This window comes from Ixodes scapularis, unplaced genomic scaffold (assembly GCF_016920785.2).
Source record: "Ixodes scapularis isolate PalLabHiFi unplaced genomic scaffold, ASM1692078v2 ptg001583l_1__unscaffolded, whole genome shotgun sequence".
Lineage (NCBI taxonomy): Eukaryota > Metazoa > Arthropoda > Arachnida > Ixodida > Ixodidae > Ixodes > Ixodes scapularis.
The window spans coordinates 931701-955405 of record NW_024610169.1 but is presented as its reverse complement, the minus strand read 5'-3'; the positions used below and the strand labels follow the sequence as shown (position 1 = coordinate 955405).

Sequence of the window (23705 nt, the reverse complement as noted above, 5' to 3'; positions counted from 1 at the left end):
CTGTGGCTTGTGTTCGCAGACTGTCTTTTTTATGATGTATGAGTAGTCTGACCATGGCTTAAATGGCACAAACTATGGCTACTAAACGAGCTACGCTTAGAGTATCGGCACTCCGTTCCCTGATCTGCTAGTGTGCGCCACCAATTTTGTGCTTAGTGCTAAACAGACGCAACTGTCGGTCGTTATGCGACTTCCTCAGCTTTAGACCCGTTGTCAGGAAGTTCAGGCGAGATATTTTTCTTTGTCGCGAACCGTTTTGACATCTCTAGTGGACGGAACAGCGTTTCCTGCGGTTTCAAATAAAGCTTCAGCTAACTGGCAACCATGATTTTTGAGCACCGAGATGTTTGTAGTTCCGTTGCTCTGAAGCGCAGCTTATTTATTGGCTCTAGCACGCACACTCTGTTCAAACGCACGGAGCCTAGCTTATCAGGGGCGCGTGTATCTAACGTGGCAAGGACAAAACAAAAGGGAGAGGAGCCAAGCGCGCAGACGCTGCTTTGTGCTTCCATCGTTACAGGGAGCAGTTCGCTGCCGCTCCGCCGCAACAATTGTGCAGACCGTGACGTGAATTATTTGTTCGCAACAAAACCAACGGAAATGTCAACGAACAAGTTTTGCCTAGCCTTTCTCCAGCTCCTGGTGAGGCAGAGCAAAGCGGAAAACCTCAAAATTGTAAGTAAAAAAATTAGAGAGGTAGCTTCCATGGGGGCCCAGATGGTATGCCTCCCAGAAGACTTCAGCTTTCCCTACGACACTCGCTACCTCTTCGAGAACGTCGAGCCGATTCCCGGCGAGACAAGCAAAATGCTGTCAAGATGCGCCGAAGAAAACAACGTCTACCTCGTCGGAGGCACATTGTCAGAGCAGGAGAACGGCAAACTCTATAATACCTGCCTAGTGTACGGACCGGACGGTTCGATGCTGGCCAAGCACCGTAAGCTACACCTGTTCGACATCGACATTCCTGGCAAAATCACTTTCCGGGAGTCCGACCTCTTCACAGCGGGCGACAGGTTCACCACATTCGACACTCCGTTCTGCAAAGTGGGCGTCGGGATATGCTACGATCTTCGGTTTGCGCCCATGGCGCAGATCTACGCTCAGCTTGGTTGCAAGCTGCTGGTTTATCCAGCAGCTTTCAACATGACGACTGGTCCGATGCTCTCCGAACTGCTTTCTAGGAGTAAAGCGCTTGACAACCAAGTCTACTTGGTGTTAGTGTCGCCTGCGAGGAACAAAGCAGCATCGTACGTGGTTTGGGGACACAGCATGCTGGTGGATCCTTCTGGCAAAGTGGTCAAGTCGGCTGGGATTGGAGAAGAACTTGTGCTCGCTGAGGTGGACTTGGACAATCTGACTTCAATTAGAAATCACAATCCTCTGGCTAAACACAGGAGGAACGACCTGTACAAAGTAGTAAGCTGCGAAGACTATATAAAATAGGTTTAGTGTCACTACGACGGATAATCGCATTACTCCTAAATGAGTAATTCGGCGGGTAATACATTGTTAGTAAGCGGGGAATACGACGGATAACCGCATTACGAAGAAAGTATTCGGTACAACTAATACCCCTGCTACAGGGGCCGTTTCACCGATGACTGAGCCAGCGATCGTTGGAATCTCCCAGCTGTCACTGAGCTCAATTAAGTTGTCCGCTGTTACACAGTACATAGGCCTAAAAACTTTAACTTTCGATCACATTTGAAACAGATAACGTTTCGCCAACTGGCAAGGGCTGGTGCGAACACTCATCTGCAAAGACTACCCGAAAGGTTTCCCTTTGTCGAAAGGGGAGAGAGAGAGAGAGAGAACAAACTTTTATTTATCAATAGCAGACACTCTTCGTCCTGTGGTGGGTGGTCTCCTCAGTACAGGTGGCCATGGGCCTTGGCTTCCCGCCGGGCCCTGTCGATCTACTCGATCTGTTCACCAGGGTCCACGCTAGTTAGCCGACATCCCACTGCTCTCTCGTTCGTTTCACAATGGGTTGTATCGCCGTGTTGTCCTGGCATCCCCACATTATATGGTAGAGGTATTGGGCACCTTACAGGCCTTGCAGTCATATTCGTAGCAGGCTGGATATCTAAGATGGTAGAGTGTACCATGTGGATAAGTGTTGGCTTGCAGTTGCCTACAAGAGACTGCCTGTTCCCTGGATAGCTTCGGGTGGGGTGGTGGATAGACCCCTCTTCCAAGTCAATAATTTTCTAATATTTGCACTCCTTTTGCGGACGGCGTCATTCCGGCTCTACAGGGCTCGCTTGATCGACAGGAAGGCCCGGAGGGTATAATCTTAAGCCACGGCGTGGCCCGCATTATCTCCCGCTAGGCTCTCGTGCACCGGTGTCCAGACTATCTGAATTTCTAGAAACTCTAAGTTTTTTGTCATGATCTGGGGAGTCGCTGCGGCTATCCAGAGCCTAAAGAAAAGACGATCTTATGCCAAACTACCTTTTCTTAAAGAGTTATGCAAATAAAAATTATGCAACATTTAATTAATTATAAACGTTTAATACAACAGACAATGCCCTTCGTTTTTCTTTTTAGAGTAAATAAACAATATTCATAACTGTTCTCACGAATTAAAGCAAGAAAGACATAACAAAAGTCTTATCGTCACCGACATCACAATGCCCGCGCCTGCACTCTTAGAAGAAAAGGTATCGGCAGTCTTCCCTAACGGGAGGAACGGTCTTGTAATCTATGTTCCTTTAGAAAGGGAGAAATTTTGTCCCTGAAGCAGGGAAGCAAATAGTACCTCCGTTGCCTGCATCTCATTATGGCGGCCCTGGATCCAGCAAATCGAGATCAATAAGGCTTAACGAGGACACTACGTCTCTTGTACGAGACGAGAGGAGCAGCAAATACAAGCGTAACACGACCTTTCCGTCAACTGTGTTTGTTCACAAAGCGAGATTCCCCCCGCAGGTACAGAAACTTGCGTTTCGAAAGCTGTTACTCAGTCTTCTCGTCGTCAGCACTGCGATGTTAGACGGAGACCACCGATATCCAATTACTTCGCGCACTTTACGTCTTACCTTTGCTATTTCTCGAGTCACAATTCCTTCGTCAACCGCACATCACGGAAGAATAGCAGACCAATCCGCGAAACCAAAAGCCGCTCTCAAAAGAACGAACGTGTCATCTACGAGAGAGGCGACACGGACCAGACCGCGCCGTGGACCAGACTCCCGACCGCCCGCTGTATTCGCCCCCGCAACGGTCTCACTGTGTTTTTTACACCTCCCCTCATCCCCCTCCCCCCTTTCCCCATCGCCTCCCCAAGTCGAGCTCTGAGCGGCGAGCCGCCCCAGTAAATCTGTAGTCGCAAGTTGGAAGCTGTGTCGTCTGTTTCGTCCTCTTGTGTGTTTCTTTCGTTTTAAGTCAACGAACCAGAAGCCGCTGTTTATCGCGTAGCCTGAAAGAGGGTTAAATCGCTTGTCACCAGATGGCAGGGTCAAGCAGAGTAATTGCAAGTAGCTAGGCTAGGTAACGCTAGGTATCAGACAATTCATGTTCTACAAAAAATATTTTTATTTCTTCAAGCCGTCACAGTGCTTCGGCATCCTCTACTATACACTCATGTAGACAGATTGCGCATACTACAAGCATCAGGTGAACATACATTGAGCGAATACGCCAACGAGGTAGAGGGGCTTAGAGTGATAAACCGGAAGTTCGGAAGTGGCACCCCCCCGGTTGCCGCCATATTTTACGCAAATGTGACCACTCGTCACGTGACTTCCCAAGAGCCGTGACGTCACAGGTAAGATGGCCGCGCCCAGAGCTGGCGGATGCGAGTTTGTTCGGTGCGCGGTAGCCGTGATGAGCGGCTGCTTTCCGACGACTTCGGGCTTCTTCGTGCTCGCTGACGCAGGTATAATGTGAAAATATGAAGGAATGAGACATTATACCGTTTTTGCGCAAGATCGCTCTGGATCATCTGGATATTAACGCCTGTGAGACAGCATCAGCTCTGCATCGCCGTACCGGTGCTTGGATTCCGGGATGTGTCCGAGGATCGATAGAACTTTGAGTGCTTTTAACATAAAATTTTCGCATTCTCTTAGCTGTGTTTGAGCGTTGAAGTATCTGAGAATCTACGCGAAATGTATACGTCGCGTTAGGGCCTAAGGGAAGTTGTTTCAGCCCTCCGTCACCGAACAACCATAGCAACTTTTAGCGAGGAAGCTCCTGCGATTTTAACCTTTTGTGCTAATCCACGAGTCTACATTCGATCGCTTTTCTTCCTTTTTTTGTGTGTGTGTGAGTGCGAAGTGCACTCTTATTTTCAGCTACGAGGTTGGCGTTTTATTGAGTATGGGGAAGAATAAATCGTTGCAGGCACCTGCTTCAAAGCTATTCGACTTGCTATAAGAACAACTTTTTTGGTGCATGCATAGATTGACTGCGCATTTTTTCTGCTTTTTAGGATTTATTGCAGCTATACTCTTTTCCATCAAAGTGCATTGTATTAGTCGGTCAAATATTTAATTGTTCTAATTACCTGGATAAGATGATTCATATTTGTGTTCATCCCTTGCCTGGAGAGCAGTCTTGATGAAAAATGTTGACTACCATTCCTTTCGGTCTCTTCAATAGACTCTTCTTAAAAGTGTGGGCTGTCTATACTTCGCATCACTGTAACTTGGAAAAGGCCAACCGCCACAGCCCCCTCGAGCCAATCAGAGAGACGGAGCGAAGGTGTGTGACAAATCTGTGCAGACGTGCACTCTGGTGATATGCTGTCATGTGCCTCTCTCCAATGTGTGTATTGACTCACCGAGACCGTAGCCTTTGCCGTCTGCCAAATTCTGATGAAACAAATTGCAGTAGCTACTACTGTAATTACCCCAGGCTTTCATACTTTGGGTATTTGTTCGACAAGAATGTTATGTCCGCCATCCCTGTGAATTCGGCTCAGCACCTATTGGACTCGAATGCTGCATTGGCGTTCGACGTGAACTGGGGCCCATTCGTGTGCTTTGCGGCGAAAAAAATGGTGACGGTTGTGTTGCTTGACAAGGTTCTGCAAAGGGTCTATTGTGTCATACATATAGGAAGTGTCATGCTATATAACAATGCATCAACACACACTATTAAACTATATGCTCAGAGGTGTGTTTGTTTTTCCAATTAACAAGTTACAGCAGTGTGCTTTAATGCTATTATCATGTGTGTAGTTTTAAGTATCCTCTCTGCAATGCCTACGAAGGCCCCTGGAAGGAATAAATTAATAAATAACATTTTCACATCACTGGAGTTGGTTTTCGGATGCACCGCATGTTCAGGAAAGGTTGAACGAGTGCAGCCCCTTGCAAGAAGTCTGCCAGTCTGGTATGACCCCTTAAATAATATTGAAGGGTCAGAGAAGCGAGTGTCCTCGTAAGGTCCAGAGCGTGCAATGGACACAATTATTGGTGTGTAGCCTCTCAAGGCATGAAGGCAAGCGGAAATATGTTTATCTGGTTAGTGTATCAAATATGTTTATTTCCACTTGATTACATAATTATTGATTCTTAGTAAATGGTTCCATAACGAGTTCTTTCTGCGACAATCTCGTGTCAGGCGTTCAGTCGTAGTACCTGCAGACCTTGTTGTCGGATGACGCTCCTGGCACGTCGGTGTTCAGTTTGGTCGAGTGGCAACTTTGACCGACTGATGCTGTCTTGTAATCATACGTCATGTGCACTGAAACTGCAGGGCTGGCTTCTAATCCGAAAATTTTCCTGGCAGTTTTCGGCATCAATGTAGCAAGCTCGGGCATGTATTGCTTACGTGGCTGTGCCTTTTGCTGTACCGTTGACTTGAAAGCTGGCAACAATTTTTGTTTGCTATCCAAGTCTGGTGATGCTTGCAGTTCACTTTTGAGAGCAACCAACCATTCTATTCCTTCAAGTCACTCAGGGACATTCTCCCTCATAGTTGGAAATTGTGTGCTTCATGGAGTGGACACAGAAAATTGGTGTCAGCAAATTTTTAGGTATTGTCCTTGGACGACAACCGAAACAAAATCCACTGTCACTGCGTCGCTGCTCACCTGCTTTGTCGTGCTTACCTCTTGTTGAGGTGATGGACATGAGGAGCTTTGGGGTAATCAGGGATTCAGAATCTTCGATTCAGCACCTTCGGCATCAGGGACAAAGGTCGCCGAAGGTAATCCTTAATCTCTTGTGGTCGCTCCTCGAGACGTAATCGAGGGTCGTTTGGCACGAACCCTCGCCGACGAATTCATTGGTATGGGCTGCTTTGGTAGTCATGGTCGGCTTCATGCAGTGGTAGCAAAGTGGTTTTCGGTCGCACATTCGCATCACCTACGTTTTCCTCGGTGTACTTTGTTGAGCACAGTCCTACACACGATGTCGGGAATGCTTCGGCGTTAGAGTGTCTCATTGAATTGGCATTGAATACTAAGGGGCAGCCGGTGGCGGTCGTCGTGCCATTGTGGCGTAAGTTGCCCTTGGTTTGTCAGATGCCGCTTCGCTCGCAGAAGTCTCGGTTGAAATACCTGTCAAACTTGTTCCGAAACAATCTCGGCAATCAAAATAAAAGCCGGGCAACTGATGGCAGGAAGTAGCTTCCTGATCTCCTCGCAGACAACGTCGCGGGTGATGTCGTGGATGCCTGGGAGGCTGGCGTCGAAGTAGTAGCTGGACAACTCAAGTGTCGAGACGCCGGGAAGTTGTTCATAGTGGCAGGCTCGGGCATGCAGTGCACATTCCATGTTGGAAGCCTCAGTGATATGAACACTTCGACTGTTGTTGGGGGGTTGCGGACAAGGCTGCAGAAGGTGTTGTCCCTCACGTGAGGCGCATGGGATTCTTAGGTTCTTGTCTTCTGTAGCATCAAGGTCGGCGTGGGCGTGGGCGTGGGCGCTCGATCAAGCGCAAAACATCCTCCACGAGTGCGGTGGCGCTCTCATTGGGGCAGTGTCCTGGACAGAATCAAGAATGCGGCTCTCTTTCGTTGATGTTGGCTGACGGATGCGCGCTTCAGCTTGATCTTGCAAACTTCCCGTGACTTTAAGGAGGATCCATGGTTCTCAGACCAGCGCCGGCAGTTGCTTCCACGAGAAGTATAGGTTCTGCAGGAGCTGGTTGACTGTCCACCAAATGTGGCAGGCGACACTGTCATATTGTTCAATCCAGTCCTTGACGTCTTCATACAGCTTGCGTGAAAAAGCGTCGGGGTGTGATTTGCGACGGGCATGCAAACAATGGTGGGAGGGGACACGGTTTGCTGCTACAGGTTTGTCATTGTTGGCTTAGTCAGCTTCGGATTTTCTGACAGGAGACCGAATTCCGGTGGTTTTTCCTGGTAGCAGCAACTGGCTCGGATTTCAGGTGCTTCGTGGTGTATTTCCGAGGTTACTCCTTGTGGTACTCGGTCGTCTTGCGGTTGTTCTGCCAGGCTCGGGTCAGGACTGCCTACGGCTCGACAGGGGTATAAGACGCAGAATAATCCGCCAGCCGTGTCCCATTATCGGGTAACTCGACTGAAGAGCCGCCGGGTTCACACAGAGTGAAGGGCTACGGGTAAAGTGCCCAGCACCTCCACCTGAACATACGATTACAGCTGAGCATGACCTACAGTGTCCCAGAATAGTGAATATTGATAGAAGATAGGACTGGAACAAGGATCCGTGACAGTATAACAAAACTAGCAGAAGAGAATCTATCCTGACCACTGAAGAAGCTGCATTGCTTTAGTGGCATTCTGTCCGAATAAATCCTCTCCTTCGGGGTTTGGCGATTGCCGTGGACGAACTGAACTGAAATGGATGTGGGACCACTTTTCTGGTAATGAGCCACTGCAGACTGTTGCCACAAAGCGGCGTGAGCTGGGTACGTAACGCTCGGTGAAATGTCCGGACAGCTTGCGATTCGCGTAACGAGTGTGGATGAAACGTTTGTGTTGACGAAACGTGTGACAGACCAGCGGGATTAATGCCAACTGCAACACGTGTGCTCCGTGAAAGTGCACGTCTACGCCGGAACAATTTCGGAAGCAGCACAGCATCACCTAAAGCATGGCACAGGAACTACCAGCTTGAAGGCAGCTCTTCGGTGCACCGCACACCTGTGCTCCGTGAAAGTGCACTTCTACGCCGGAACAATTTGTAAGCAGCACAGCATCATTCAGCACGGCACGGGATCTACCAGCTTCAAGGCAGCCTTCCGGTGCGCCGCACAACCGAAGTGAGCCCTCGGTCATTTGATCGAAGCTGCACCACGATTGCACACCGCCAAGCACGACTCACGCAATTTCCGTCGCTAAACTGTGTATCCAAATATATTGCACACGCTTCACTGCAAACCTCGAAGATTCCGATGGTCAACGAGAGCACATAAACGTCGCCTTAAATTTTATCCTAGCGGTATCCGAATCAATCCGAGGTCCGAGCAACGTAGGTCAGATTGTCTCTTCCGTGGCAATATCCCGGTCGGTCACCAGCGAAATGCACACCGTTTCTCCGTATTTTCACGTTATACCTTGTGGGAACCCTCTCCCTGGCTCCTCCGCTCTCCGTGACCTTGCCGGTCCCCGCCGCCTTTCTGTCGGGCGCTCCTTCGTTCCCTGTGACCTTCCCGTTTCCAGTCGCCGTCCGGTCGCGGAACGTCCGAGCTCTCCGGGAGGAACGGTGCAAGCGCCCCCTCACCCAGCGCTGACGTCGGAGGGTCGGCTCGCAGCAAGGTTCCCGATTGGACGGTCGGCGGGACAAGGACTTGGGAAGGTCTTAAGAAGGGCAACGGAGACAAAGGAAGAGGGCTTGGGCTGCCGACTTCAGAAGGGACCGGTCACGGAGGCGAGCTCGGACGGCGCTGGACGCTGGCGCAGGGAGTGCGGGCACTACGTCGAGTAGCGGACTCGACAAGCGGACCGGACAGCGACCCTGGACGACGATGTCCCCATGACGCGGTGTGGACGACCACCGCTGGGACTCAGAGAAGCTGCTGTGGCAGCGGGCTCTCCCCCGGCCTCGCTGATGACCGTCCCCCGATCCCGAAACCCCCCAAGGCAATGAGTGAGTGAATAAACCCTTTTGCCGAGAGCGAAGTATTGAAGTGTCATATTCATCCGGAGACAGGGTCTGAGGGAATCGGAGCTAGGTGATGCCCGCATAAACTGGCGCCGCAACGTGGGGCCTGATTCTTGATCAGGCAGGCATTCCGATTTCTAACCTGTTTCCGGTTGAGTTAGGGCACTGTTTCGCGCTCTTTTTGGGGGTCATCTTTCTCGCGGGAGCGCCGCACGAAGTTTCGTTGCGGGAGCGCCGCACGGAGGCCCTGACATTATCGCCTGTCTGACTAGAAGGCGCGGATTTTGACCGCTGTTTTAAGGGATTAACCCTTTTCCCCAGCCTGTCAGGAATTTACTTATCCCCGTTACGAGAAGCGCCTCGAGTATTCACTGTTCAGCGCACCGTTGGATGCTGGCAGGTTGATCCTGCTGAGCAAGAGCGCTCTGTGCGTCGAAATTACCGCACCCCTCGAGGCCTGTAGCGTCGGGCGTCCCCCCACCTACGCCTCCGGCCGTCCGCGTCTGCTGGGAAAGATGCCAGCTCCCGGTTTGGGGGATGTGACGCGCCTAACCGCCTTTGTTCGCGTATCGATGTAATGGTTTGTAACGCTTGTTACTGATCGGACGCGTTAAAGAGGCATCGCTTTGGGTGGAGAACGCTCCCACTGCGGATGGCGGTTGCATGGACTGTGTTTGGAAATTATTCCCGCATTGCATTTTGTCCGGGAGGAGACTAGCGTCTCGGTTTGATCGCATGCTAGCTCCCAGTTGGCCTTGCTTGAGCTGTCGGCGCGGTTTTGAGCGTCGTTAATTGACAGCGTTTTAAGGTACAGATGCGCTCTTGTGGTTCCGACCAAGATCGCTTTGAACGAGTACCTTGTGGCCAGAGGCTACATTTAGGGGCTGAGCCCACTAAATCGTGCCGGATACGCGATGTCTGGTGCGCAGATATTGGAATCCAGAAAACCACAGAGTTTCCGTTTTCACTTTATCAGTGGCTGTGCGTGTGTAATGCTCCGTGGAGTCCAGTCTGACGCGATGGGCATGACCCGTGCGTTTCTGGTTGTAGAGCCGTGAGGTTGATTCCGTTTAATTGTGCGCACAGTTGGTTCCGGATCCTCACACCGCCATATCGAAGGTTGAGCCTCGCGGCGGGAGTTACTCTTTAATTTCGTTTTCTCCGTTTCCGGAGGAGCGGCGGCCAGCGCGCGCTTTGCGCTGCCGCCGGATACGGTTCTCAGCCGTGCTTTGGTTCGCGTTGGGACGCGAGGACGTAGAGAGCGTAGTTGGTCGTGCAAAGACCTGGGCTGGAGTGAAATTATAGATTTAGGGGAGAAAAGACAGCTAGGTGAGGAAAGAGCTGGGCTCGTGCAGTGAAAACCTGCACGAGGGGAGTGGCGGTCTTGCGATGTGACGAGTTGTTCATAGTTTTATCCTGTACAGATGCGCGGTTGGCCCGGAAAAACGTACGGTTCACGTCGGCGGTTACGTGCCCGGGAAGCCTAGAAATTATGGCAGCGGCATGGCCGTCGGCGGCCTATAACTGTTTTGCGTTGGGTCAGCCCGTCGCTGTACTAACTGCCGCCTTTGCATGAATGGGTAGCGGGTGTTGGAATGCGGCGGTAAATGCTGTAGACACTTCGACGCTGCGGAAACTGTTTATGCAGAGCAAATATAGTTTATTAGCTCGTCCATCTCCAAGACCGGCCGGTTAGATTATTTGGCATTTCGGTATCGCGCTCGTTGCGCGGAAGTTGAGAGGTGCGCGTGTGGGATACTTACATTGTTCGAACCCTGCCTGTCCTCACAGCCGCAAGAAGACTTTTCAGTCATGCGGCGTGTTGACTTGGCTGAGGGCGAGCTTTGTGCGTAGCCTACTGCGTTTGTATGTGGACACGTTGCTCGATTCGAGAACGTCGAAGAGTCGCGAGACGCGTTGACGGCGTACCTTTATTGCTCGATCCCGGCCAGCCTTGACATCAGCTGGAAGACTTTTTAGTTATGCGGTGTCGGGGTTTGGCCGGGGGAGAACTCTAACGTGCGTCGATGCGCGCCTGTCGCGGTTATCGAGCCCGTGCGGGGTTCGGTGCGGACCGCCGTTACGCGCTCGTCGCTCCTGTTGGGTGGTCACCTCCGAGCGGTGAAGCGGTAACGTCTGGTACATGCCCAGACGTTACGGACATAGCCGTGTAAATAGGCTGTCCAATGAGATCTGCTGTTCGCACGATCCAGGTACTGTTTCCTTTGTACTGGCATAGGTACTGGTGTAAGTGGCCGGTACCACGGAACAACGGCCTCTTAGTAAGGTGATTACCCCTTCTGATGAAGGCGTGCTGCGTAGCTTGGCTGCAGCGTGTTTGTAGCTCGGGTGTCGCGAACGCCGAGTGCATGAGTGCCCGTCATGGGTTGTTGGCAGCGTGTTCCTTCCGAGTCGCACCTCGCGAACGGGACTGGATTTGTGACCGTTTCTGTTTTACGGGAGGTTATTGTTAGTTCTTGAGGTTTTGTACGTTCTTAGCGAATGTGTTGGAGATTAATAATTTTGTCAGAGGTGTCCGGTTCTGACACTCTGGTAGATTGCTTACTGTTTTAAAAGAATGCGGTTGAGTTTGATAGGAGCAAATGTTGTATAGTGGGCGTATGTACGATTTAAGTATGCATTGAGTGCTCATACTTTTTAGTTAAGGAATGGTTTTCCACTTAAGTACCTCATGAACGCGCAGCGTGATGTTCTTGATGATTGCCTGCCTGCTAGTATTGAGATGAAGAGTTTCGCTTTTATTTCGTGGCATGTCCAACGATCGAACGATTTTGGTTTCGTCGCGCTGTCTGATATAGCGTGCCGCTATTTGGTTTTGCGCGATTCGCTGTCTGTTACATTGGGGACGGAAGCGAACTTTAAGAGCCGGCGTGTTGTGTGTGCCTGAGTGCCCGTCCGTGTTGTGAGCTGTGGTGCTCCGGACCAGTTCGTGGACCGTGCTCCGTCGGTGACGAGCTTCCCAGTGAATGGACGTTCACCGCTGACCTGCTTGGTTTGATGCCATCTTCATCATCGAGGGTGCTCGTCGTCATCGGTGACACTCAGCTGAACGAGCTCCCTGCCAAGGTCCTGGGGACCACGCATCGTCAATCCCCCCGGGGTCCGAGCCTTGAGGGAGGGGAGGTGTGGGAACCCTCTCCCTGGCTCCTCCGCTCTCCGTGACCTTGCCGGTCCCCGCCGCCTTTCTGTCGGGCGCTCCTTCGTTCCCTGTGACCTTCCCGTTTCCAGTCGCCGTCCGGTCGCGGAACGTCCGAGCTCTCCGGGAGGAACGGTGCAAGCGCCCCTTCACCCAGCGCTGACGTCGGAGGGTCGGCTCGCAGCAAGGTTCCCGATTAGACGGTCGGCAGGTCTTAAGAAGGGCAACGGAGACAAAGGAAGAGGGCTTGGGCTGCCGACTTCAGAAGGGACCGGTCACGGAGGCGAGCTCGGACGGCGCTGGACGCTGGCGCAGGGAGTGCGGGCGCTACGTCGAGTAGCGGACTCGACAAGCGGACCGGACAGCGACCCTGGACGACGATGTCCCCATGACGCGGTGTGGACGACCACCGCTGGGACTCAGAGAAGCTGCTGTGGCAGCGGGCTCTCCCCCGGCCTCGCTGATGACCGTCCCCCGATCCCGAAACCCCCCAAGGCAATGAGTGAGTGAATAAACCCTTTTGCCGAGAGCGAAGTATTGAAGTGTCATATTCATCCGGAGACAGGGTCTGAGGGAATCGGAGCTAGGTGATGCCCGCAACCTACGTCAAACACCACGCTGAACTCTGAACTCGCTTTCGACCGGCCTCATATGACGGCTTCCGCGTCTGAAATCAACTCGCCGAGACGAACGACAACCAACAAAGCATCCGACAAGCTCCGGCCCAGCAGGGGCCAGCCGCTGCATGGGCGCTGCCATCTTTCCTGTGACGTCACGTATTTGGTTTGGTCATGTGACGTGTGGTCAAATTTGCGTACAATGGCAGCCTCCTTATGGGGGTCACTTTCGAGTGCAGACCGGAACCCCGGTTTATCGCTCTAAGCCCCTCTACCTCGTTGGAATACGCATACATTGCACATACAAACATCAAAACAACGACACACTAACCCGAACACCACACCCGAGCTTTGCGTTTGCGTCTTTTATAGTGGTTGCTTCGAACGTATGGAATTTTTCGGTGACTGCCTAAGCAATAAAAAGTATTCCCTGCATGTTGATTTTTTTTTCAGCAATGTCATACCTCTGAGAGTATTTTGAGTGGCTCATGGGATGAATCTCTTAATAAAAAGAAAGCGATCGACCGCCGTAATTATTTGAAAGCCAATAGATCACGCCGCCCCAATGCAGTTCGAAGCCATAAGTTTGATTCCCCGCACGGCACGTCGTAGCATGTATTTTTATTGTGGCGCTTGTTTTTCTATTTCTGCTGTTCGCACATGGCTGCAATTACCGTCTTGAATTAATCTCTGTAGAGCGGATATTCACTCAGCTGGAAGTGATGCTTCACGGGCAGAAACAACGCTTTTCGATCAACTTGAATGCAGTCAAAGCCGCGACTTGCGGCAGGTGTTATGTGAACGTCATGGCGAGCTCGAGGACTTCTAGCGCTCATCCCAGCGCGCCACTTGGACGGGAGTTTTCTCCAGGAACCGTAGTATATTCAAATAGCAAAATAAAGGGTACCTTCTCTTTCAATTTTACCTACTATTATTTTTAATGCTAAAATTCCACACTGTACCTATACGTACTTTCCGTCATAATTGTGTACTCATCAGTCCCCCAGAGTGCAATCGCTCTCGGGGAGGAGACAACCGACAGTCACATTGGCCACTGTACGATAGGAGCTTACTGTTCATTCCAGCGTTCCAACATGACTATACGCACGTCGATCGATCGACCTAGTCCCTCAAAGGGTCTTATACCCGTACCACGCGGATAACTCGAATGTCATTTTGAACGAAAGACATTTGAGCGGACGGCCAATCAGCGCGCAACTCTCCGGGCGTAGCGCATTCCACGCGCGACAGATTGCGAGCTGATTCGCCGATCACACAAATGTCATTCGTTGTAAATGGCATTCGAGTTGCCCGTGTGGCACGGGTATCAAACACTTAAATGTAAAGCGGAATGTCAACCTGCGACACAGCGCCCCCTCCGATCACGACCCGAACAGCGGCATCAATGCCCGACAGTTACGTCATCTCATCTTGTTGTTACACCACTGATACGCGAACACACGGTCACATCGGCGATAATTCCAGTCTTCTGTTAATAACGCACAACATTGCCATCACGATGTTGCAGCTATGTTGCTGACACGCAGAAGTACAGAGCCACGTTGATAGCCGGCTGGCACTCGGCATCAAAAAACAGAACCAAACTCAGCACGGAAGGTACCCAGGTAGCCGGCAGCAAAATTTGCCTATCTTGGAGGCAGTTCCTGCGATTTCCATAACGCCGAAAACGTCGTCACAGTTCCGCGTGGTTCCGCTACAGTAGTTCAGCGTGGGTCCCGCAATCGGGCGACGTCCATCTTACCCAGTGTACGTAGCGCTGCTGACACTGCTCCGGAACTTCGCTGTTTCTAGCGGCTTCGTTTCCTTGTTTCATAGAATTAGTGATAAAAAAGTGAAAGCCGTTTACAACTCCCTGTAACGCCGAATTAGAGCGCAGCTCTTGAGGAGGAGGAGGGAAGGGTACTGGGGGAAGGTCAAGTGACCTAGGGGGGGTCACGTGACGATGACGATGCCTATGACGTCATCAGTAACGATGACGATGCGGATGCCGATGACGTCATCAGCGACGTCACCGATGACGTCATCAGTGATGATGACAATGACGATGGTCCCAAGGTCACGTGACCTTGGGAGTCACGTGACCTTGGGGTCACGTGACTCTTGGGGAGGGGTCACGTGACCTTGAGATGACCTTGGGGGTCAAGTGACCTTGGGATGACCTTGGTTACGCCGACGGCGACGGCGACGCCGCTCAAGCCGGGAACGGGCCCCTAAGAGCTGCGCTCTAAAACGTCAATGCAACCGAAATGTTCTGCACGTTTGGACTAGAAGACGGAATTGCGGGCGGCCCTTGCTGACGCTGAAGCTCAATTAACTCAACAACATTTATTAAACAACGTGCGCGACGTGCTCGAATAACGAAACCGAAAGATGAGTCGGGAGGGCGAAAGCGTTTTCCCGTCTGCCTGGAGGAGAAAAATGTGTCGTTCCTCTCTTTTTCTCGTGTCCGCTTGGGGGCGCGGCAGTAGAAGGAAGGAAGACACGCCGTTGCTACCCTTTTTCTCCATTTTTTTTAGAGTGTGGGTCGCGCCAACGAGGCACCAGAAGTACCAAAGTGCCTGTTTTATGCTTATTATTGCAGTCCGCTATAATGTTTTTCGTGTATTTATAGTTTAGAACATCCTCTCTGCAGTGCTTACGAAGGCCCTTAAAGGGAATAAATGTATAAATCAAATTTTACCACCAGCGGAATTTCCTTTGGTATACAGCAAATCTTCAGCAGAGGTGGAAGGAGTTTCATCCCACATGCAACAAATCTGCCTACACCGCCAGCCTGGTTTGCACACCCGGGGGGGGGGGGGGGGGGGAGGCAGGTCAAAGATATGGTGTCCACAAAAGCTCCACTCCTTCAGTGAACACGATCCTTTGTGATATTGACAATGAAGCAGTAAATTAAAATATTCTGGCGGGCTAGCTGGAGTGTGAATATGACCAGTATTTGGTTAGTCTATCGAACATGTTTATTTCCACTTGATTATCTCATTATGGATACTTATCGAACGGTTGCAAAACAAGTTCCTTTTGCGAGTCTCGTGTCAGACATCATGTCATAGTGCCTATGCAGCTTGTTGTGGGATGACGCTCCAGCTCTTGGCACGTCGGTGTTCAGTTTTATTGAGGGCTGACTTTGACTGACCTCATGTTTTTGATGGCACCCACTTTCGTCTTGAGATCATACGTCATGTGCGGCCACTGTCGTCCGATGCGCTGAAGCTGCAAAGCTGGCTGAAATGCGCGGGTCGGCAAAAATAGCGGTCCGGAAATCACTTCACCATGTAATCCGCACATTTTGCTGTTAGTTTTCTGCCTCAATGTAGCAACTTCAGGCATGTGTTGCTACATTAAGTGGCTGTGCCTTTTGCTGTACAATTGGCTTCACAGCTGGTGACTGTTTGTTTGCTATACAAGCCACCTCCCTTTTATACTGCAATGACGAATTCTTTTGCATCCCGCGACCACGGCAACTTGAATTAGTCTCGTATTAAGGTCGCGATACGGGCTAGTTGATGCCTATTTTCAAAAATTGAACTTATGCACCAACCGTGTCCAAACACTACCCCGGATTCTAGTACACTGTACTCTCGATAAGACCAGAGAAGGTCGGCAACGGCGGCTCAATTTGGCGCGTGTTTCAAGCGTCTACTTGGTGTTTGTGCTCTGCACCATAAAGAGAGCAAGGCTGGCTATCATACCCGTTATTAGACGACTATAAACAAGAAAAAAATATCTTTATATTGCATATGCTTCAATACTTAGAGTGATTGCATATCACAGCGTTTGCTTTTATTTTGACAACAGGGATCAAGATACTCATGTTGAGAAGAGTTGAAACTATCAGCCGTTGGTGGCCTCAAACTATACGCAGACAAGTTTAGCAGCAGTTTGGATAAGCGAGACGCCGCAGAGTCATGCCGAGTGCCTCCAATGCACGGCACCCTCACATTATTGTCTTCTTGTTTGTGGAAAAATAACAAAAACAAATACAAATAAACTACAAATTTTACAAATCAAAGCTGTGCACGCAATTGCCAATGTTTATGCTATGATCATACTAAAAACTTGTTCTCACTGTTTAACATAAATCCAATTTCAAAAATTTACAATTTCGAATATTTACAGTCTACGCAGTTTAAAAATAAACATTTCGAAGAATTATTTAATCTTGACCTTTTTACTTCTTAATACAACTCCCCCTTAAAGAAAATGTTTGACCATCACATATATTATACTATAACCACACACTAACTGCACAATAAAATAAGTTATCAAATATATTATTTTGAACGGTGTTGATATTCATGCAATGACGCTGGCAGAAGTACGAGCATTATTTTAAGGTTGTTTTCTTAGGTACTGCTAAGGCGTACGGATCAGTGTACCATTGTATATTACTCTAAATTTATTAATTTCCCCTTTTTGTCATTTTTGTGTGATCTGTGGTATTCACATTTAAAATGGTGCCCTTCTCTGAATGAACTGTTCGTCTTCTGAAATTGTTTGGTAATCACCTGGTTTAAAGGGGGCCAGGACCAGGGTTGTAAAAGTTACTTTAAAAATTTACCTTGTTATACAGTAACAGTAAAGGCCGTTTCTGACGTGCAGCGAAGCGCTGATGTAGCGCTGCTCACATGTCGTCAGCTTTTTGTCGTCTGCCATGAGAAAACGTTTCGCCGGTGCGATACGAAGCTGGTGAACCATTGGGTGAACGCTCCAGTCAGCACGCGCTTAGCCCGAGGTCAGCGCTATGCTTCCCGAAGGAAAAATCCATCAATGTAACGCTGTTTGGCAGTCAATGTTTTCTAGTGGACCGCTGACTGTGCCTGACTGTACGTCAAGCATGTCTGATTGGACAACAAGTTACTCTGACCGACAGTCAAACTCCAGTCAGACCCCGCTTGTCGGCTTTCTGATGGTTTCCTGGTGGCAGTCGGCCGCCGCGAAATGCCATCAGGATGTCCTGGTGGTGATTCTGACTGCACATCGATTGTCTCTGACTGTACATCAGAAAGCTTTGACGTGCAGACAGAAGTACGGTCAAAGGACGTAAAGTTCGTTCGGATACCACTATTTCGTCAAATCTATGAATACGAAAAGTAATCTATGCACGAGAAAACGATTTCGGGACGTGAGCCCATAAAACCGCTGACGTTAGAGATGTGACACGCAACCGACCGACAACCTTGATCAGAAGCCCGCCGAAGCCGCCGAAGCGTCGAACGCGACACTTCGCACTTCGCTTCGCCCATGGGGACTTCGCTGAGCTTCCATGAACGATCGCTCTCGACTCGTTTTGTTTGCCCGCTTGCTCCAACCTGTCGATCCTGCCCGGGCTCTACAATGTCTTACGTTTTAGTAGAATTTCTACTCGACAAGACCCAGCCTGTTGTGAGTTCCGACAATGTAAGGAACTTTAGCGGTGTAGTTGAAGACGACAAGGTGTACTACTGGGCCGGAGACGCTCCAACGAAAGGAGGATTCTACGACGCGAAGCTACTGTGCATGGCAGGTGAGTAGAACTGAAGTACGGCGATTGATGTACGATTGCTTGGTTTAACTGCATATGCAGCCGAAGCACTTTTTAGAGCGATGCACTCATTGTCGGAACCTGTCGCTGCAATACTGAAATGCTCTTGACTCGGTCCGAGAGGTTTAGGCAGGAAAGTTTATATCTTTCTATCAGGTGTGCACGGTAAAAACGTTCCGTAAAAAAACGTAGAGCTTCTCATTAAAAGCTACGGAGAAGCATCCGTAATCTGAAATACGATTGACTTGTTCGTAAATCTAAAGTTACGATCCTTTAAACAACTAAAATTGTTTGCGACAAGCTGAAAGTTGTTTTATTTGGTTTAGACTAATAGACAACGGTTCTCACGTTTTAAAGAATCATTTATTGCACTGTCAATCAACTAATGATAAACGTTCCGAAACGACGTGGCGCTAGTTACCGCTCAATTGAAAAGCACGAGGTGAGATTTTTGTCTAGTATAATCACACTGCCGCTATCTCTTCATCTACGCATCTCCGCTCGGTCGTTTTGCTGCCGTTACGGCCGTTACTGCCGCGCTTGTTTTGTCGAGGGGTAGAAGTGCTTGGTGGTTTTTGTGCGAGCTTTCCTTGTTGTTATCAAAACGGTGAGTTTGTTCTGCTCTTTTTATTAACATTGATTGGGGACTGTCATATATACGTTCGTATTTTTGACACTTCTTTCCTCGAAAGAAACGAAACCACGGATTGGCGTCGCTTGAAACTTTCGGGTTCAATGACTGTCGCTGCTATCTCAGTTCGTGTTTGACGTTCTTCTCAGAGTTGAAAGCTCAAGTCGGGTGCTCGTTTGAACCTTGTGTCATGTCGTGAGCTCGCTGGGACGCGCGGTTCGTCGTTTGTAGCGATTGGGAGGCTATTCGCGCGTGCTGGCTCGCAAGAGTTGCAGTAAAGCACGTGGCAACCCATCGTCTGAGTGCGTGAGTGCGCTTTACGAGTTTCGCATCGTTGTTCGCGCTTCCTGTAGCCTTCTCATTTCGCCGAGGGGTCCATATCGTTTCGTCGAAATTCGTTTCGCGGCAGTACGTTTCGTGGACAACTTTTTATGGACACGTTTCGTCGACACGAACGTTTCATCGACACTCGTTACGCAAATTTCATGCTGCAGTGACGTTTCGCCACTCGTGTATCACTGAAGTGCGCGTAAACCCACACCCCCGCCTGCGTTCACACCACTTCGCGGCGACAGTCTGCGGCTGCTCGTTACAAAAATGTTAACCCACTTAACCGACCCGTACAGGTCGCTTCGCGGCGACAGTCTCATGCAGCTGACCCCCCCCCCCAAAAAAAAAAAAAAAAAAAGAAAAGAAAAAAGAAGGTTAATTCGAGCTGTCGATGAAACGATCTGTCGAGGAAACGTCGTTCGATCAACTGATTCCCCATTGGTGTATCACCACTGCGTACTTCACGTTCACTAGTTGGTTAGCAGTCATAATGCAGCCGATGAATTTCTCATTTCACAGAATGCACTTGTGTCACTTTACGCTGATTCCCCCCAACCAGATGGTCTAAGATCATTGTATTGATATTCATTTTTATGCTCATAATATTCTATGTGTATATTAAAGCAATATACCTCCGCTCAATACTTGCACGGCGCCACTCAGGAGGGCACGTAATACCACTGTTCCACGGACTGCAAAGTTTTGTGCATTAATCTTGGCTCCTCAGTCAGACTGTTTGTAAGGAAGATAGCCACCGTTCCTGCAGTTTCAAATTGTCTGAGATGCAAGCTCATTTTTTTCAGGAGGCGTCTTCAACGACAATTGCTTCCTTGTCACTGAGCATCGGCCAATGTTTAAAGAGCCTATGCCATTCTTGAAGGCGGTACGCGTCTGGTTTGGAGCTTTTTACGTGTTGAATTTACCTATTCAATGGAAGCCTTGGCCACTCTCGAGTTTATGCAAATGTGAGAAAATCTTGGAATGCGTCTAGTCCACAGGATGTGTCATAGAATGACATAATCTACATTACCCTATCATTTATCATGCCGTAGCGCCCTTTTTCACAACTCGCACAAACATTTGAGCTGTACTAATTTTACAAAGAATTACGCTGCTGCATATTTATAATGAATTGATAACGTGGGAACACTGGTTGTCATTAGGCTGTAACTTTCAAGGCAGGGAAGCATGGTTATCTTCTATAGACCAGCACGCAGCACTGACGTCGCACAGCTGCGGTGGCGCTGTCGGCGGCACAGCACAGACGCTTCACTTTACGCGAATTTGGTTTTTGCGCACGCACAGTGCTCACACCTGGTCTGGCCAACGCGGGCTTGCTTATAAACAGGGTGTCGGTTTATAGAATGTGTGCTTGTTCAGCAGTCATTCAGGTTTAACATGTTCCAACACTACCATAGTCTGACTTGATAGTAGAAAATAAATGGCTTCAACTTCACCAGGCTGAGTATGCTTGAAGCAGGCATGGCATTAATGCTAGATGATGCAATATATCCTCCTAGACCAATCTTCCAAATCAACCTGGAGAAGGGCTTGAAGAGAATGGGAGCAGTGAAGCGAACGACGGCCCAGCTCAAGATTTTAGCGATGCTGAAGGGCTTCAAATGAAGTCTCCACAGAAATCCCTTGAACCTGTATGTTTTTTTATGGTAAGTACAAATTTGAATTCCTACACATCTAGCATGTACCTAAGAGGAAGACAACTCTAATGTGACTGATGCCAATCTTTTGAGAAGCGTAACAAAGGGCTTTGTGAGTATTCAGAACTTTCAAATATCGAAGCGAATGATGTCATATTTTGTTTATACTTTCATCGGATAGGACGGTTCGGCAGTTGCACGAATTTTCAATCTGAGAATGCTCCAGGACACACCATCGTAAAAAAGCAACTGAAACGACTCACAATAGCCCACACAGAATTCTGGGAACTGTATGCAAATAAAACTGATTTCAACTCGTTTATTTAAAACGGGAAGGCATCTTGTAATTGTAACCACAGAAGGTTGATCTGTAAAATGTTTCAGCCCCCAGAGCCAATACATGATTTGCTGCGGTATGCTGCTGTGAACCGGTGATGCATGCACGCAGTGCGAGTGCTACAGTGTCAAGGCAGATGTGGGCGACATGATATGGTATTCATATCCCGTGTTATTAGGAGTCTGCATCTGTTTAATTACAGCAACCGGCATCCTGCCACTTTACAAATTATCTCCTTGCAACTCTTTTGCCCCTTGCTCTTGCACAAAATAATTATTCGTTTGATATTTAAATGTATTATTATTAGAGGGGGGGTGCAACGATTTTATGATTAAGAGAATTTGCATCTCGCCATTTTTACGTTGTTTATCACGTCCCGGAGGAGACAGAAAACATCTCCTTCATTAAGAATGTTGCGATTCCGCTGCATAATCGCAAAACAAAAGCCAAGTTTTTTTCCCCACCTGCAGCCGCAAGTGGCAGCCGAAGGAACTACGGCTAGAAGATTACGTGCCCTCGCTCGGCTCCAAGCTGCAGCATAACGCCCGCTAATGTCAGCAGAGAGAGGGAGAGGAAGCGTCCTCCGAGATAGCACACGGGAACCTACACGGCACTCCGAATGACGTCACTAGGACTGCGACCAGGTGTGACCCTGAAGACTGGGAGTGAGTTGAGGGGTGCCCGAAATGCCAATAGCTGTCTTTTTTTTTACGCAACAACTAGGACGCGCAGGCGAAATCGGTTTCCTGTTCTTTACTTCAGAAGTGTCAGAGAGCAACCTCCACAAATTTTCGTCCGAAGTCCGGAAATCGTTGCACCCCCCTTTAAATAGTAACTTTTAAGCTTTGAGCTAAGTGAAGCCTCATGGTTCTTTCTTTTTGTTTTATAGAGGTTTTTCAAAGCACAAGTCGGCCGGTCTGCCAGCCACCTGCAGCCATGCTTTCACTGCTTGATTACTTAGCATGTCCAGTGCCAACTGCTATTTAAGCTGCTCTAACCTGATTAAATTGACAGTCTGACAATCTTGTCTTGTTTTTCAGAAAATACAGTGTGCACCTCAAGACGTCGAGCTATGTTTGACGATTTAACCATTTGAACCAGTTGAATTACGGAGTCAACTTCGCTTTTGTATTTTTTTTATGGTAAGTCTCCAGTCTGAGTTCTTACAGAATGAGCATGTCCCTGAGGGGGAGGCAACGCTGATGTAGCTGATGTCACTTTTTCGACAACTGTTGTAGCAATATCAGCCACATCTAACATGTTGCCCCTAAAGCCCCAGTTTGAACATGTATCAAGCCTTTTTCTAATGCATATTTTAGCAGATTATGAGTTAACATCAAAATGGAACTGCATGGTTTATTCTTGTTTTGTAGAGGTTTTTCAGGGCACAAGTTGGCTGATCTCTTGCAGCCTCCTGCAGCCATGCTTGGACTGCAGGGTTACTTTGCGTGTCCAGTGCCAGCTGCGGTTTAAGCTACTCTCACTTGCTTTAACTGGCATTCCGACAGTCTTGTGTATGTCTTGTTTTTCAGAAGATACGAGATGTCGAGCAACGTTTTATGATTTAACTATTTGAACAAGTCGAGTTACGGAGTCAACTTCGCTGGTGTATTTTCATGGTAAGTAAAAAGTGAGTTATTACAGATCGAGCACGGCTCTGAGAGGGAGACAACGCTGATCCAGCTGGTGTCACTTCCGACAACTTTTGTAGTAGTGTCCGTCGCATGTAACGTTGTTTTGACCCCAACTGGTGTTACTATTCACTATAGCTAGATTCAAACCTAATATGCTAAATTCATTTGAATCTAGTTACTATAGCTAAATTCAAACATACTAGGTCACCTGCTGCTGGCTTTTTGTAGCCGATGAACTTGCCACGTTTGAATCGCAGGTGGTATTAAGTAGTGACACGTTGCAAGCAACATATTGATGTAACAATTGTTTTCTTGGTAACACTAACTGTCACACGCTAAGTTTGTGGGAAGTAAGTTCTGTATCACGTTATTTTTACTGAATAAAAAAGTAGCAATGTTCTTTTGGAGTTAATTTTCTAATTACAATTACATTGAGGAGCATGATGTGATGCATACCTTATATCTAGATTGTCATGGATAGACAATGACCAAAAAGATTATGCACTTCGGATTATGGATGACAAGTGCCAATGACAAAGCGCAGCTGGCGATGCAGAGAAAACACTGACAACAGATAAACAAGGAGAATATTTTTTCTCAACTCCCTCCAAAAGTTGTGCTTACAGTGAGGAGCAGTGGTGGAGAAAGGTAACCTCAGAGGCAATGGCTTTGTATATTGTTGAGGTTTTAACCAGGAACAAATCCTTGTGCATGCAAGCCATTCCACCGAGTGTGCCAGTTGAAAGCTTG

General features: G+C 48.8%; 1 protein-coding gene across 1 annotated transcript; it reads left to right on the top strand.

Annotated features, from left to right (window-relative positions):
• The first annotated feature begins 600 nt into the window (after positions 1–600).
• Positions 601–1446, top strand: LOC8050826 (omega-amidase NIT2-like). The gene has a single exon (XM_040206511.1). The coding sequence runs from the start codon at positions 601–603 to the stop codon at positions 1444–1446; it is 846 nt and encodes a 281-aa protein (XP_040062445.1).
• The last annotated feature ends 22259 nt before the right edge of the window (positions 1447–23705 follow it).

What these genes read in the sequence shown, in the direction of transcription:
- LOC8050826 (XM_040206511.1), top strand. Translation starts at nt 601, where the DNA reads ATGTCAACGAACAAGTTTTGCCTAGCCTTTCTCCAGCTCCTGGTGAGG.